General features: G+C 46.6%; 2 protein-coding genes across 9 annotated transcripts; one reads left to right on the top strand and one right to left on the bottom strand.

Annotated features, from left to right (window-relative positions):
• Positions 1 to 1,614: 1,614 nt before the first annotated feature.
• TK2 (thymidine kinase 2) lies at positions 1,615 to 14,212 on the bottom strand. Of its 8 annotated transcripts, none has more exons than XM_072934194.1 (10): positions 13,954 to 14,212; positions 12,199 to 12,236; positions 11,386 to 11,460; positions 9,979 to 10,032; positions 7,981 to 8,070; positions 6,564 to 6,637; positions 4,120 to 4,208; positions 3,749 to 3,828; positions 2,482 to 2,562; positions 1,615 to 2,093 (listed from the first exon to the last, which is right to left on the bottom strand). In XM_072934194.1, exons 5-10 carry the CDS (start codon positions 8,062 to 8,064, stop codon positions 1,995 to 1,997), a joined length of 507 nt encoding a protein of 168 aa, XP_072790295.1. In that variant the 5' UTR covers positions 8,065 to 8,070; positions 9,979 to 10,032; positions 11,386 to 11,460; positions 12,199 to 12,236; positions 13,954 to 14,212; the 3' UTR covers positions 1,615 to 1,994.
• CKLF (chemokine like factor) lies at positions 13,638 to 16,929 on the top strand. The gene is made up of 4 exons (XM_002190959.7): positions 13,638 to 13,773; positions 13,843 to 14,001; positions 14,924 to 15,019; positions 16,536 to 16,929. The coding sequence occupies exons 1-4, from the start codon at positions 13,705 to 13,707 to the stop codon at positions 16,638 to 16,640; spliced, it is 429 nt and encodes a 142-aa protein (XP_002190995.3). The 5' UTR covers positions 13,638 to 13,704; the 3' UTR covers positions 16,641 to 16,929.
• Positions 16,930 to 17,163: the final 234 nt, after the last annotated feature.

Genomic DNA, 17,163 nt, shown 5'->3' with positions numbered 1-17,163 from the left:
ATCAATTAAATCTAGGGTGTTTTTAGAAACATTTGAAAATAATAACAAACACAGTCCCGTGCACCCTGTATTTTCACTATTTCTGCTCAGTCGGAATAGGACTGGGGTTTTCATGAACTAAAATAAGCTCTCTATAAAAAGCTAGCTGAAAAAAACCTCATGGCATTTCTGCAGTCACTTACAAAAACTGTGGGTTTTTTAAAATTTTTTTGCACCGAATTCAGTGGGATTACCAGTGCACAGTTCTTTCAGAACTAAGCTACATTGTGATGTCCCATAGAGAGAAAGAACTTCCTGAATTTAATGAAGTTGCATTAATGTGGGCAGGATTAGAGCAAAACACCATTTCAAACTGGTAAGATCTGCTTAACAAAGCTACTTTAACTTGATGCACTTCATTTGCTGCCTCCAATAATAAAATAATGACCATCCCACCTCTGGCATGAAATGTGTAAAGCCTGGGCAGGAAGGAGTCGATGCCTCAGGCACCTGGTGGCCACTCAGGATGTGCCTGGAAAGGGGAACAAGGAGCAGAGGGTAGGGCAGCACCTTCCTGGAGCCAGATTCCTGCTCAGGTCCACGGTGCCCACACAGCACAGGAGCATGAGTGGGCACTGAGAGCCCACCCGGCCTCAGAATGCCCCTGACTCCTGCCAGGGAGGCTCCACCCAAGGGCCCTGCATGGCCCTCAGTGGTGGAGCTGACAGGAGGAATCGTTTCCCTGGGGAGGGATACAGCTGCTCCCATGCTAAATGGAATATCTGCAAGCCTCTGAACCTTTTGTTTGGTGGGTACCACCCCAAGGGATCAAGACTGAACATTGATCTGACCGTGGACATCAAAATTCCAACAATCTGTCCTCATTGCTGTGAGATCTCTCCACTACCTACTCTTACCCTCACCTTCCATACTTGGTGGTATTTTGTACCTGAATAGAAAAGAACACAAAGAATTGCACCCCTCCTTTCAGCTGCAATTCAATTGTTTGAAAGTCCCAGAATTACCCTGGAGGCCTTTGGGTGCGGCTGTAGGGCAGCGCTGTGACCCAGCCCGGAGCTGCAGTGCAGGGCCTGGCCCTGCCCCTGTGACCCCCCACCCAGCCTGGCCAGGGCCCTCGGCACAGCCTTCCACTCCTACCCCAATGAGCTGAGGGGCAGCTCAGTGCCCTCCCTCCTCCAGACCACCAGGAAAGGTTAAACAGGGCTGTTCCCAGCATGGATCCCAGGGGATCCATTCCCGCTGCCCTGGGCCCAGCCATCAGGCAGTCCCATCCCAGCCAAGCTGGGGCTGCAGCTTCTCCAGGAGATGCCACGGGAGAGGACCTCAAAGGCTCTGCTGAATTCCAGGGAGACACATCCACAGCCTTTCCCTCACCCACCAGGAGCTGGGGAAGATGATGTGGGCCAGGCAGGACCTGCCCCTCCTAACCCAGACTGGTGGGGCTGATCCCGTGGTGACCCCATCTGTGCCCTGTGCTCACACCGAGGATGCTCTGCTGGGCCCCGGGCCAGGCTGGCAGCTCTGTCATAAACAAACCTCCCTGTACACACACGGGCCCTTTGGTGGTGTTTCACCCCAATTCACCCCAAGGGGGTCATTAAGAGAAACCTGAGGTACCCCCCCTCAGAGGGATGTTGTAATAAACTGTTTATTTCAAATTACAAAAACAGGGTCGTCTTTGGGGAAAAAAAAAATAAGAAAGTAAAGTCACTTCTAGGAAGCAGCAGTGAAGTGGGAAATGAGGGAAACAGCCATATTTTAGTTAAATAGAACTGACACAGTAAAGCTGATGGAAAACACCATTTCATGAAGACCTAAAAACACAAAGGGAATTGGTTCACATTCTGTTCCTGATTGGTATCTGATCATTTCAGAGCTGTAAGTCCACAGTGTTCTACAAAGCATAGTGCAAAAACAATATCCATTATATTTAAATATTTAAAATACTAACTCAGACTTCAGCAGATGATTTCTGATACAACAGTCACAGGCTTCTATAAACAGCGTTGTCTGTTAGCTGGGTTCAGTATTTGGTCCCGGTTTTCTTCATATTTCTCTACCATTTTCTGCATGTCATGGTCAGCTCCAATAACCTTGGAGAGAAGATGAACACTGGCAATAACTGACACTATAAAACTTGGTTTCTTTGGAGCAAAACAGGACTACCAGCGCAGCCAAACTGGGACACTCCTAGGGATCTGCCCAAGCTGCTTTCTGCTGAGAATTTGGCATTCCCTGAAAAGCTCCACAGGTGATCCTGCAAGCAATCCCAGTGAACAGCCCCTCAAATTCCACTGCAGAGATGGCAGACCCCACTTTTGTGCTATACAGCAACAGCCACCATGTTTGTCAGAGGTTGTCCTTCTCCAAAGGTTATCAGAAAAGCAGATTTATTTACTTTAACCACTAAACAATGCTCCTATTATTTGGAAAGCACAATCCCCCACGTGCCTGACTGGTTATAATAAAAATAATACTCACAAGTACTGGGCAGGAAACTTCAAACAGTGCACGTTTAATGAGCCACTCTTCATAGAGCTCATGAATAGCTTCTAAATATTCCTAGAAAAAAGGCACTAGAATAACACAAATGCCAAGGGATGACACACACATTGCAATATTTATCCATTTGGGCAGTAGTTAAGAGACACATATAAAAGCCTGCAACACATATCTTCCACTAACAAAATATAAAAAGCATAAGAAGGTTTTTGAGAAAAATTAATTCCCAGTACAAAGTTTTAACTCCAGGAAGACCTCAAAGACACAGCTTACAGAAGAACAGGTCTCTCAGCTCCTTTTAAGATCAAGCAACCACGATTATCTCCCACAGGTAAAATGTGGTTCAAGATTTTACGGAGAAAAATACAACAAAGTAAGGACAAAAAGGGCAAGGCTGCAAAGAATAAGTATGGGAGGCACTTTCTCTGTCAGTACATTTCCCTAGAATTCCCAGTTCACTTTCTTGTAACTCAATTTCATCTAAAAGCTCTTCTGCCTGTCATGAACTGGCTTTTTTCTTCATGGAGACCACTTCACATTGCTCAATCATAACTGCTCCCCTCCTCTTCAGCAGAGCTGCAAAATAACACAAGGGCTCTTCAAATCCATCACAGGAGGATTTAGTCTCAAAATTTCACATGGCCCAAAATTTAGCTCTTTGCACAGATCTTCAACTGCCAATTGCTTCTCCTGAGCCACCCACCCAGAGCTGCATTCATGTCTGGTCAGGCTTCTTTAGAAGCCTTGTGGCATGAGGGGAAATCCCTGTTCCATCACCACCGTTTGTTTTAAAGCAGATTCCCAAGCTCACAGTTTACAAGGAGCTGCTCCCTTTCAGCCACAGCAGAGACCCTTTCCATGTACAAACATCCTGGTGGAGCAGACACCAAAGTGCCCATGGAAACCTCAGCACTGCAAGCCCTGTGCTTCACCTGGGTGCTTCTGTGCCATGGCCTGGTACAAAGGCAATTGACATTTACATCCCAGAGAAGATTACCAGTTGATGAATGCTGCACCTGAAGTCAGCTACAGTGCCCTGATTACTACAGCAGAACACCTGGGAGAGTCAGTGTGCATGACAGATCATTTTTTAAAAGTCAAAATTCAGTATTGAGGGTTTAGTTTGCAGTGGAAACAGCTGCACCACATTCTGGCAATATACTCAGGATACAATTTCAGTATTTAGACTGGAATTGTTCTGTTTTCAAGGCTCCTTGTAAGCACATATATCAGAGGAACTCCTTACCAGAGGAATGACTTTTTCCTCTTCCCTGCACCGTGTCTTTAGCCTCTCATAACAAACTTTAGGAGATGTCTGCAAATAAACTGCAGGAATAAAAATGTCAATAGTTATGTTCAAGGATCAGCTTTAAAAGCAAATAAGAAACTCACTTCACAAACTATAGAAGGGAAGGATCCTGGCTTGGGTACCACCACTGGACCTCCCCTTTGGCACTACCCAACCCATGAACCACCCACAAACCCAAGCTGTCTGATGGTGGTCACTTTTATACTGAATAATGTGATTATTTATGAGCCAAGAAACAAGAATTTTTTTTTCTCCCAGAAAGGAAACCCACCCACAAACACAGCCCTCCAGACACATCAAGATGTTACCTATCAAATCAACTGAAACATCAGTGTTGTTCTGGATCCAGTCAAACCACTCACTTAGGACAGCATAATCCACCTCTGGCATTTTTCCACTGAACAAACAAACACAAGAGGCATCACTCACTGAGCAGCGTGCAAAGAGAGATCAACTCCAAACTCTCATTTTGCTCCCCATTGACTCCAACATTTGTGAAAAGAAGGCCAACATATGCCCATGCAAATTGAAGGCTACATAAACCATTGTTTATTTTATAGAAAGACCAAATATTTTCCCTTTTTTTTTTTAAGTACTCAATGGTATTTACTGCTCAGGTTCTCTGTATCAGCATCAGTTCAAATCTGTCCCAGGGCATGTCACCAGAAGGGCTGGATTTACTGAGCAGCACCAACAATTCTTTACAGAAGCCACAGTAAAAGGCAGCAAAAATATAATGTCAATGTGTCAATAAATTTATTCCCACTGTAAAAAATATTTGTGAAAAGAGTAGTGAAATATTCCATATGCTTAACTCTAAACTCAAGAGCACAGAATGTTGGAAACAAATGTCCCAAAGTTATCTCAGCAACAATAAAGTATCAGAGAACTAAAGTAAAAGGGAGTAACTGAGGACATATTAGGAATCACATAATATGTTTTCATTAGTGTATCCATTTTCACTTATTACTATATTACTGATTGTCAAATATTACTAATTTTACAGTATCCTCTCTTCAAAACTGATGACAGTAACACACACCCCATATTCTTTCCTGAACGCTTCTGCAATAGTAAAAATGTTAAGGAGATGGAGTTGGGAGGCTCCTGTGCCCCCTAGCTGAACGTTAGGCCATTTTAAATAGGACTGAAAAAAAATGGGGTAACACTGGTCACTGCTGCTCTTCTTGATAATCACATCAATTCTGGGTAGCAGGGATCTACATCAGCCAAACTCTGATTGAGCTACTTTCCTCCACGACAGATGGAGGAAACAGGAAGGCTGAAAGGAACTGGAAATAAGAAAAGCTCCACTGTTCTTACCCTAAAAGACAAACACATCCAAGTCAAGTCTGCACTGGCCTGCCCTATGGACAGCACATCTTTGCTTTCCCTGGGTAATCCTGGGAGGACTCTGGCTCAAGATCCATAAAGATACAGGGCATATAAAAAGCACAAAAAGGTGTTTACATTTCCAAAGTTTGCTGGCATTTGGCTGCTACCAAGTCAGGCTTTTACTGCCTAAGTCCAACATGAGCAGAGCAAGTTTCTATCCAGGGATGGACTCAGAGGGACGTGAACTGCAGTGCTCACCTACAGCACACCCTGCACACCCACGTGCACACACTTCAGACTCACCTAACACAGCCAGACAGACTCATTTTTTAATGTGCCACAAAACAGCTACTTTCACACATTCCTCAATTATTCCTTGCTTTATTTATAATCCTTTTACACGTCCTTTTCTCTTTTTCTTTTGACTTGCTGTTGGTACTATCAGTTGCCTTCTAGCTTGCTGTAACAAAACAAAGCAAATGCTTTTTTTTCAACATTTAAAAATTACTGAAGCCACAAAACATCTTAGGTGTCCTTAAAATTGTTATTATTAACTCACAGTGTTGGCACAAACAGATTTAGCCTCAGGCAACTAAGTCTTTGGGAAAAAAAAGCAGTTTGTCTAGAATGACAAAAGAAGCCAGTAACTAAACAAGAGGATATGCCGAGGATATTCCAGACTGCTTGCACTGTGTGAGGACTGGGATGAATAATAACTTCCAAAGGCTTTCCCGTGGCAGAGGTGCTCGTGCAGCATGGATGACACCCTGTGGCACAAACTGGATTTGTCCCTCAAGGCCCCTGAAAAACCCAGCAAAACCCATCTGTCACATTCACTCCTGGACAGAAGGCCAGTATTCCAAACAAACAAAACCCTGATCCCTGCACTGTTTCAGTTACTTTGGGAAGGGGAGTTATCCCTAGGGCACTGAGGTGTCACTGTTGTAATTGCTCTTTCTTTACTCACAGCCTACCAAGGCTATTTTGATCCTGCCAATCCTGATTCTGAGCAAAAGCACAGGACTTGAGACCCTGCTTGCAAGAAATGCAATCCTGGATACCAGGCTGGATAACAGTGCCCCAGTCCTCTCCCTCCTACAGTCTTATTCTATCTTTGTGGTTTTTTACCTGTCCAGCATGTGTTTGATTTAAGCAAGATTTGGGTATTCAGCTGGAGAGCAGATAACTTCAATAGGTGGTGTCTAAATAATACTGAGTGCTACATACTCAGAAGCACTGCTGAAAAAGGTTTTCCAGAGTCCTACAGGAAGTGGGCAGCACAGCCCATACCAACGCAGAACTGCAGATTTCACAGGCCCCTTAAAGGCAGCACATTACCAAAGAAATTATCATTTGATTAGATATATATTTAAAATAATGAATCCAAGAAAGTAAAGCAGAAAACCATATCCCATACCTTCGATAGAGGTTTTCCACAAAAACATGTTTTGCACTGTGAATCGACCGCTCCATCATCCTTATGGGGGAAATCTGCAACAAAAAACTTCACTCTTGTCATTTTCATGTTCGTTTCTTTTCACACTCATATGGCACATATGAAATACCATTTTCAAATCTCGTGAAAAACAAACTTATTGGGAGGGTGGGAACCACAAAGCAAACAAGAACTCTCCATCTTAGTTATTCAGACACCAGTTCAAAGCCAAGTGCTCAGCATTCAGCTGAGCAGTGGAAAGTAACTCAGGGTACAAAAAAGCAGCAATCCATTTGGGATCTGCTGGACAATGGGAATTATTGCTCCCCAAAGTGCTGCCACATCCCACGCACTGCTGGGTCACAGCACAGGGCTGACATCACACACACTCAAGAAAGGAAGCAGGACTTTTAAAAGAAGTAACTGCAGCTGACAGAGCCCTGGCCTCAGCCAGTCCTGCACATGTTCCACCAGCACTTCACGCTGGAGCTGGAAATCCCCTGACACCCTGGGCCTGGCAGAGCAACTTCTCACCCAGGTTTCTGCACATTAACGAAGCAAAAATGGCTCCAGCAAGGCTCAAAGGACAAAACAGCTCAGATTGAAATAGAGGGAAATTATCAGGAATTCTTAAATGAACTTCTTCTCCAACAGAACAGGATTTCTATTTCCTTGGAAAAACACCTCTTCCAAAAACATAATGATTGTATGTGTCACTTTCGTATTTGGCACTGCCAAAAGTCTGCCCCGACACAAACTCAGAAAACGGGACATAAGAACAATCAGTAAAATATAAGCATGGCATCTAAGACCAGGTCTTGTAATCAGGGAATGGAAGACAGCATAGAATGTAACAAAAGGTGTTTGAAGGAGAAAATAATGGAGAAATCTTAATTAAAAGGTAGGATGTGAAATTTAATATTAAAAAAAACTATGAGAAAAAAAAAGTATGTCAACCACCTGAAAAAGGAATAGAAAATGGTAGTGGAAGTATTTTGCATAAACAGAAGAAGCAATGGTTAAATTTGTACTAGACAGCATAAAGCAGTACTATGAATTTTAACACGAGATTACTTGGTGTTTGCCAAAGATTTGAAATAATGAAATTACAGACAAGTCACTGACCTAAAATGAGTCAGAGATTTGTGCAAGCCTAGCCTTGGAGGGTGTGCCCAAATAGCACAATCAGTTTGGGGAAGCTGTGAGCAGGCAGGAGGCAGAGGTTTTATCCCCAGAGCACACACGGAGCATATCAATGTCTGCACCACAGAAACTCCTACTCACTGCAGGAACAAAGAACGAATGCACACAGCATCCTAACTCTTGAACACAAGGTTTAAAGGATTTAGCACACATAACCACATCTAATTACTCTTAAAATTAAAAGAACTTTCCTTACCATGGGCCTGGTGTGCTGCTCCAGCATGGTCAGCTGCACATAGGTCTGCAGAGTGATCCCCCACCTCGATGCATCCTGGTACATTAAGCCCTGGGGTCAGAGATGGAAGCAGGACAGATGGACAAACAGCACAACAGGAAGTTGGGTATTTAGGAAGCCCCACAACAGCATGGCTCTAAGAAGTGCACTAAAACATCAGGTTTGACCAAAATGAAGTGATCATTTGCACTCCACAATGGAGATGCAGAATTAAGCCCTGTCCCTACAGACACTGAGTGGGAGGCTGGCTGAAGTCAGCAGGAATTAGTTACTCTGCACATGGAACAGTCATAACCAAGTAATGGTAAAAAACCCATCTACTCCTCTATTTGTGTGCCCTGACAGACCCTCAGTACACCCAGTGCACCCAGAAGTCATACAGGGTTCTAAGCATGGTCTGGGCCTCAGAAAAATGTGTCCTTTAACAGAGGCAGCTATTCTTCCCAGAGCATCCTCACAGCAGCTCTCAGGTAGCTGTTCCACCTTCTGATTGCTGCAAGGCCACACACACAGAACTTACAAACAACAATCTATCCTGCACAGCAGAAAAAGGATCTCACGCAAAATAAAACATCATTCAGTGTCTGTTGGCTGAGGCGACAAGTTTTAAGCAAGAGCAAAGCTTCAGCCCACAGGTCTGACCTTCTGCTTTGCTCCCTGCCAAGATCAGACTTTCCCAGGGCTCCAAGGCTGCTGTGGTGTCCTGCAACACGTGCCCCACCCCTTCAGGAACAATCAGAAAGGCATCAGCAACTCCTAGGGGGGACAATTTACTGAGGGCCTGTGCTAACACTGATGGTATTTAACTGATGTCAAGGCAAGTATGGCTTGGGGTGTGTCCACACTGCAGATTGCAGAGCCTTGGCACAGACCCCTGCTCAGCCACAGGGGGTTTCTGCAGAGTGGCTGAGCCCCAAGCACAGGGCTGACAGCAGGGACCACTTCCAGCACCCCAGCAAGGCCAGTGTGCAGCTGCAGCTGGGCCCCAGGACATCCTGGGGGGAACACTTCCAAGAAGCCTTGGCCACCCAAAAGACAATGGAAGCCCTCAACTCCTCACTGGGATGAATTTTCCTTACCTGCAGCAGCCACAGGATCACAGATTCATGCAGTCTTAAAGAGCTGGAATGGACCTTAAAGCTTATCCAGTGCCACCCCTGCCATGGCAAGGACACCTCCCACTGTCCCAGGCTGCTCCAGCCCCAGTGTCCAGCCTGGCCCTGGGCACTGCCAGGGATCCAGGGGCAGCCACAGCTGCTCTGGGCACCTGTGCCAGGGCCTGCCCACCCTGCCAGGGAACAATTCCCAATTCCCAATATCCCATCCAGCCCTGCCCTCTGGCACTGGGAGCCATTCCCTGTGTCCTGGCACTGCAGTTCCTGAGGAATTGTCCCTCTCTGGGCTCCCTGCAGCCCCTGGAAGGGGCTGTGAGCTCTCCACACAACTTCTCCTGTCCAGGCTGAGCAGCCCCAGCTCTCCCAGCCTGGCTCCACAGGGGAGGTGCTGCAGTCCCCTCAGCACCTCTGAGGCCTCACCTGGATTTGCTCCAACAGTTCCATGTCCTTCTTATACTGGGGGCCCCAGAACTCCAGTCCAGCAACATTAACTGACCAGATCCAGCCCTCACCTCACCTTGAGTGACATCCTTCCCTTCTCTGAAACAGGCACAAGCACATCTAGAAACAACTACCACACTCAGGGCTTACCTTCCTGGGAATTGCTTTAACTCACCCCACCGGACACCCAATCCTTGCCAAAACCACATTTTATATGCAGTGTTTCTATTACATGCATGTCTTAATCACAGTAGAAACTCTTTTGCTTCGTGGAGCTTTAGTTTTTGCTGTGTGAGATTTGGATCACACCTTTTGTAGTAGTTCTGCTGACTGATAAAAAGCCATAACACGTCTTGCTAAAAGAACAGTCACTGTAACTGCAGGAATAATTTCTGCCACTTACCAGGATATTATGACCCCGAACATTTCTCCACTTGGCCAACGGTTCCTTCAAAACCTGGTTAAAAATAATTACTCCACGTTAATTAAACACATCTTAGATTCAACATACTTAATGTGACCATACAAGTGTACAACTTTTTTTAAGGAATACTGTGCAGTAAATCAGAGTATTCAGGACTTGTATTGGTAAGCTCATCACACTCAAAAAACCAGCACTGAATTCTGTAACACAAAAGGTAATAATGAACACTGCTAAAAATAGAGACAAGTCAATATCCAATATCAATATCAATATCTTATCAGTGTTTTTAAACACCGATAAGATTACTCATAAGCCTGGAGAGAATTTTTTTTTAGTCAAAATCAGCTGTGTAAGGGAAAGAACAGCTTAGCAGATACTTAGCATTTCAATGACAAGCCCATTCCCTCACAAATTAACTTCTCTGAAAGTAACACTTGCCAGCAGAGGATCAGACTGCTACCACGTTAGTTTTCATTTTATTTTTATGTTCTAACAAACAAAATGTACTCAAATCTTTTACAAAATTAATCAGAAAAGCTTCTACCCTGAACAGGTAAAATCACAAGAGACCTGCCTGGTTCAAATAGGGTCTAAATCTGCAACAATATTATAGAGTCAGGCCTAAGAGAATCTCATCAGCCTGGGAACTTAAGAAGCTACTTAAAAATGCTGCACTGTATGCAAATTAAATTCTGTTATCCTCTGGATTAACAGTTAATTAATTCATAAGGACAATTCCTGTTAAATTACCAAATAACATCCAGCATTTCTATGAGGACTCCTAAAACTTACTGCCAAATGCGTTGCCGGGTCTGTTGGGGAAAGCATTAATACCTGTTGTACAAGAACAATTGCTCACTGAGGTTTGACCTTGATTTTGTTTAAAATGCAACAAGCCTGCCCTTCCCCTAATCTGGTTCTAAACAACACAAAATCAAATACCAGATGAGTCTAAGAAATCTCCTGAAACAGTTCTAACAGTTTCCTTTTTTAAAAAAACCCATCTGTTCACTGGGATCTCTGTTACATGGCATAGGTATTTTTACATAATATTTACTTTGCTTTTACCAGACCATCTAAGATTTCAGTGACATGAAATGGCAAACAGGCAAGTCCAAACATGCCCATGCTCTGTGGGTTTCTGTTATTTTATAAAGGCACAAACACTGATTCACAGGTTTTATTGGTATTTTGGTATCCAGTACATACCACATGTGATCTACATTTCTCTGCTGCAATTGGACTTCAAAAAGTTGGGGTGGTGCCCCAGCAAGCCCCTGGCTCAGCTCCTGCTGCTCCCTCCTCACGCACCCAAGGACATGTTGGAGCTAAGACAAGCAGCTGCTCAGTGAAGGAAACAAGGACAAAGAAACGTGCATCCAGTACCTCAATGCTGGTAGTTTGTGCAAAATAATCCAGGCATGTTGTTTTTCCACTGGCAATGTTGCCCTCAATACAGATCTGGTGAAAAACAGAGTCACTTTGAGACCCACACTGTGGCAGAGCAGTGACAGTGTGTTAGAAATGCCCCCTGCCCATTCCAACTCGCTAGCTCCCTACGCTGGGAAGAGATTATTTCATGGGGATCGTTTGGACGTTGTGACTCTCCCAGACCACCGCTTTTTCCCTCCCTGCTACTCCCACAGCCAGCCCCTCTCCTGCTTCCAGCCTCCTTCCCAGGACCCCAGGGGCTCCAGGGGTCACCTGCTGCTCCTCACTCTCCACAACCCACCTCAGAGACCTGACTCCTGACTTCAAATAAGTGCCAGCTGAAGTAATAATTCAGCATCCATTATATAGATAACTTTAAGGGGGATCACATTTTTATTTTCAGAAATCTAAACAACTAAAATAAACAAAGAGAATTTTTTTTCAACTGTCTTAAAATAATGTATAGTCCAGGGGGGGTTATATAAAGCAATGGCAATGCTACACATGCAACACTGAACCCAAACTGCCACCTGTCCCGACACAAGGCCTCACAATTTTTGCACAGATGTCCCACAATTTTACAAACATTTTCAGAACTAGACCAGCGTAGCCTTGCACAAAGTATTACCCAGTGGCAGATGCATCACTACACAGTGACACATCTATGGCCTATGACTGCCAATACACACACACTCAATTTATAATGGAATTACAATGAAAGAGGCTGCACTTTTTACTTTGTTTTCTGAACAAAATGCAAATACTTACAATTCTCTTTCCAGCATCTTTTTTTATCAGATGTTTATCTAGAATGGAAATAAACAACAGTTAAAATCAAAGCGGTCTCAAAACCTAGTTACACCGAGTCTTACTGTGAGACTCTCCAGGCCAGTTTTAGGTTGCCCATGGCTTAATATGACTATTGTCTAAATTATCAGCCATCAAGGTTTTAGGTAATTATTGGGTCACGTAACAAACACATTGTGGCACCGACTGACACAGATTTAGCTACAGTTCTCCACTGTCCCTGACACTGTCAATAGTCCGAGGGTGAGTGCTCACACTATCACCAGATTTTTGCTACATCTGCTGCTCCTCAGTGGGTCTGCACAGGGGAAAAATGAATTTTGGAAAGACCAGCTGGAGCAGCATCCACTGGCCTCACAGGCCCAGCGGGGTAAGGGTGAGTATTACAGAGCAGCTCCAAAACAAGCACCTTACACTTCAAAACAGCAGTAAAAAACCTATCCGAGCCAAGCTGAGCTTACAACACCCTTCACCCAGCCAAGCACGGCAGGAAGGCAGGACGGGCTCGGCAGTCACGCCGGTCAGAGCTCCAGCCTGATCCCGCTCCCGCTGCCCCGGAGCCGCTGCAGCCTGACCCCGCTCCTGCTGCCCCAGAGCCGCTCCAGCCTGACCCCGCTCCCGCTGCCCCGGAGCCGCTCCAGCCTGACCCCGCTCCTGCTGCTCCAGAGCCGCTCCAGCCTGACCCCGCTCCTGCTGCTCCAGAGCCGCTCCAGCCTGACCCCGCTCCTGCTGCTCCAGAGCCGCTCCAGACCCTGACCCCGCTCCTGCTGCCCCGGAGCCGCTCCAGCCTGACCCCGCTCCCGCTGCCCCGGAGCCGCTCCAGCCTGACCCCGCTCCTGCTGCTCCAGAGCCGCTCCAGCCTGACCCCGCTCCTGCTGCTCCAGAGCCGCTCCAGCCTGACCCCGCTCCTGCTGCCCCGGAGCCGCTCCAGCCTGACCCCGCTCCTGCTGCCCCGGAGCCGCTCCAGTCTGACCCCGCTCCCGCTGCCCCGGAGCCGCTCCAGCCTGACCCCGCTCCTGCTGCCCCGGAGCCGCTCCAGACCCTGACCCCGCTCCTGCTGCCCCGGAGCCGCTCCAGCGCATCCCGAGGGCCGCGGGAAGGCGGCGCCGGGCCCCGGGGCGGCCGCCCGGCCCAGCCCCGCACTCACGGGCAGCGGCGCTGAGGGGCGCGCCCGCTGAGGGGCCCGGGACTGCCGTGCCCGGGACTGCCGTGCCCGCGCCCCGCCGGCCCCACGCCCAGGCCGCGCCGCGCCGCCACATCGCCCATCCCGCTGCCGCCGCACCGCACCGCACGGCCCGGCCCTTCCGCCGCCGAGCCATCACTTCCTCCGCCCCGGCGCTCTGAGGCGGGGCTGGTTCAGCGCCGGTGACTGCCCCGGGATCACCTGTGGGATCAGCCCCGGCATCTCCCCGGCTCCCGGCATCGTCCCGGGGTCCCGCCGCGCACCGCCCGGGCCGCTCGGCCGCCATGCCACGGCTGGAAGTGGACCGGGCCTTTCCCCGCTCGGCGCGGGGCGCGCTGAAGATCGCCCGCACGGTACGGCGGGGCCGGCGGGGCCGCGGGCAGTGCCCGGGCCGGCGCTGAGCCCGTCCCTCCTGTCCGCAGCTGCTGGCGCTGGCCGCCCTCCTCTGCTTCGTGGCCTCGGGCGCGCACAGGGCCTACACGGCGCTGGCCGGCATGGAGACGGTGATCACCGCCCTGTTCCTGCTGATTTACCTGCTGAGGCTCGACGCGTGGATGCGGTGCCTCTTCTGGCCGCTGGCTGTGAGTACCGTGGGCTCCGAGTGCCGGGGTGCTCAGGCTGTGAGTACTGATGGCTGTGAGTACCCGTGTCCCCCGCCGTGAGTATTGATGGACTCTGGGTACCCACATGCCCTGCCCGTGGGTACCAATGACCCTCCCCTAGCTGTGGGTTCCTCTGTCCCCTGCTGCGGATACCACTGTCCCAATGTCCCCTAGCTGTGGGTTCCTCTGTCCCCTGCTGCGGATACCACTGTCCCAGTGTCCCCTAGCTGTGGGTTCCTCTGTCCCCTGCTGCGGATACTACTGTCCCAATGTCCCCTAGCTGTAGGTTCTCCTGTCCCCTCGCTGTGGGTCATGCTGTCCCCTGGCCGCTGGCTGGGAGCAGTGGCTGGCCTGTGACCAGCAGGGATCACCTGTCCCAGGGCATGTTGTCCGTGGCTCAGTGATTGTTTCTGTACAGGTAAGGCAAGCCCCAGTGTTCTGTGGAGGTTGAGGCAGTTTATTCCTAAGGGAGTTCTGTTCCATCAGTTCCTGGACGGCTGCTGGATCCGATAACAGCTCCTCCCGGCAGAGGCACTGTTTGTCTCGCTGTGTAACATCTTCACATCACAAATTAGTCGCATATTTTCAATCAAATACTAACAAGTTCTCCTCTTACCTCCCTTTTGTTTGTGTATTTGCTGCTTCAGTCTATCAGGTGTAGCCAAGTTTTGCAAAAATTTGATGCAAAAACAGCAGAAGAAAGGTAAAACAAGGAACTTTTACTATAAACGCTCTTTTTGTAACCAAACCACTGGGTGTCAGTGTTCTCTCACAGATATTGCTGTAACTCTGTTTTCATGGCAGTCGAGCCGTTTTTAACTCCCTTCTCTGCTGGGAGCTCTCCACACTCCTTCAGACCTGTATTTCAGAATAAATATTTTGCTTCCACTGGCTGTTTCAGGATATTTTCAACTCGGTGATTGCAGCGTTGTTCCTCCTCGTTGTGTGCTTGTTTGCAATAACAATCAAGACCAACAAGGGGACATTGGCTGGAGGAGTAAGTAGGAACATTGTTAATGAATTTCAGTTCTTAGAGTGCAGCGATTTGAACCTCTTGGTACACATTGTGGTAGGACCATGCAAACAACTGTCTTGGAAGAACACTCTCAGCAGTAGCAAACAAGATACATTCAGAGTATCTCACTAAAAGAAAATAATCCTCACATCACTAGTAATCTAAAGGTGTTACAAGACTTAGGAATTACTGCAGAGAAATATTGAAACACTGAAAATTTCTAGAGTTTTTTTAGTAACCTACATTTGCTACCATAGCTTGAAATCCTAGGTGGGAGAATCCCTAGCACTTTTAGGACTACCCAGTATGGTTACTACTTGAGAAAAAAATGCCAACTGTCCTAAAAAGAGTTGAATCTTTTTATCAGACATGCTGGTACCTCCCTCCTGGCATGTACATTGTTTTTTCTTACACAACCTGAGGAATTATGCCAGTTAAAAAGGGGTTTTGTTCATACTATGATTATAAGAACTTCGTGTTCTTAAGATGAAATCAGTTTAATAGTGTAAGTATCTGGTATTTTTAATTCAAATGGCAATTAATATACTTAACCTTAAAAAACAATAAGGAGGGGAGGAAAACCCCTCCATTTTGGAAGTCTCTAGAAATACAAGCTGAAATGTGACAAGCAACCAAGAGAAACCTAAAGCCTGCCACAGAGCTCTTTCAAACAAAAAGGAGACTTTCTGATAGAGTGACTGTGCTGGAATAGAATTTATATTCTCAGTTGTGAAGTTCACAGAAATTAAAGGTGGGAGCAGGTAGCTGGGAACATAAGTTTGGGTGGAACATGTGACATCTTCAGTTCTGGGAGGGACAGAATCACCCCCAGCCTGCTCTCCTGAGGCACAAACTGCCTGACCTGTGCTCTCCCAACAGCTCTCCTGAAAATAACTCCCCTCATCAGATAATTCAGTGCTTTCATAAAAAACCCCAGTGTGCATGTGGGATGGGGCTGAAGGGCAGGAGCTGAGTGAGTTAACTCAGTGGCTTCTCTGCAAAGACATTTTTCTAGTTCCTTGCCTGAGGTTGTCTTATTTTTTAAATAATTTAGTACATTTTCTTCAATTTGGAATATGTTTCCCATTCAGAACTTCAGAGGAAAAGAGCATTTTCCTGCTGGGCTTGTTTCTAGGAATACTTTTCCCTTTGAGTTTTCTCAAGGCCAGTCCCATTAATTAAGCAACCCTTAAAGGGACAGAAGGGCTTTCATTTAAGACAAAAAGCATTGACTGGCATAATGCAGCATTAGCTTAGCTTTCAGGGAGAGCACCACACTACCTCCAAGGCCTGACACAAACATCAAACAGAGCAGGCTGTAGACAGCTCTCTGAAAGGCTGATGGGATGTAAATGTGGGTTATTTAATTTATCAGCTGTTTCATATCACATACATTTTCAAGGCCAGAACCAAGTTAGGAAAATGTGTTTACTGATGAGTCACTACAGTAAAAGTTCGAGACTGATTGGGGGAACTAATTTTATGGTAATTTTTATAGGTGTTGGGTCTTATGTTGCTTGTTCTCTGCATTGTCGACGTGGTTCTTCTTTACAAGAAGATTAGCCTTGATAAAGCAAGAGGAAGGAGTGCTCCTGCCAAATAAGAATGACATGTTAGTGAAAGAATGAATTCTCCATTCTGTTTTCCCACTCTCTTTTAAAGCATTTGTATTTTTGCGTGCTCAATTTTGAATTTCCTGTGCACTGATGTTTCTGCAAGTATCATCCATAAGGTTTTGTACTTTTCCAAATGCAGTTTGAGCATTGCAATTTCACCAGTTAAAGCTTCAGTGAAAATTGTCATGTTTTTCTAAACTTACTTCTGTTTTTACTGTTAGAAAAATTATTTTCATGGTTGTCTTCTTTCTCTAATAAAAAGAAAATACAAACGGGCTTAAGTGCATTATTTAATCTTATTTCTTTAGTAAGTATAAAAAAGTACATTAGAGTAAATGTACATGGTAAAGTAAAAATGTAATGACCAGTAACCATCCTTCGGAAAGATTTTCTTGTGCCATGCCAATTTCATGTTAAAGCGTTCGCCGAGGCATTCGGATCCTGAAATTCCAGCCTTGAGCGGGTTTGGCCTGGGTGACCTCCAGCGGCCCGTGCCATCCCCAGCGGCCC

Source organism: Taeniopygia guttata, chromosome 11 (assembly GCF_048771995.1).
Source record: "Taeniopygia guttata chromosome 11, bTaeGut7.mat, whole genome shotgun sequence".
Taxonomy (NCBI): Eukaryota; Metazoa; Chordata; class Aves; order Passeriformes; family Estrildidae; genus Taeniopygia; species Taeniopygia guttata.
This window is presented reverse-complemented; position numbering and strand designations above follow the sequence as displayed.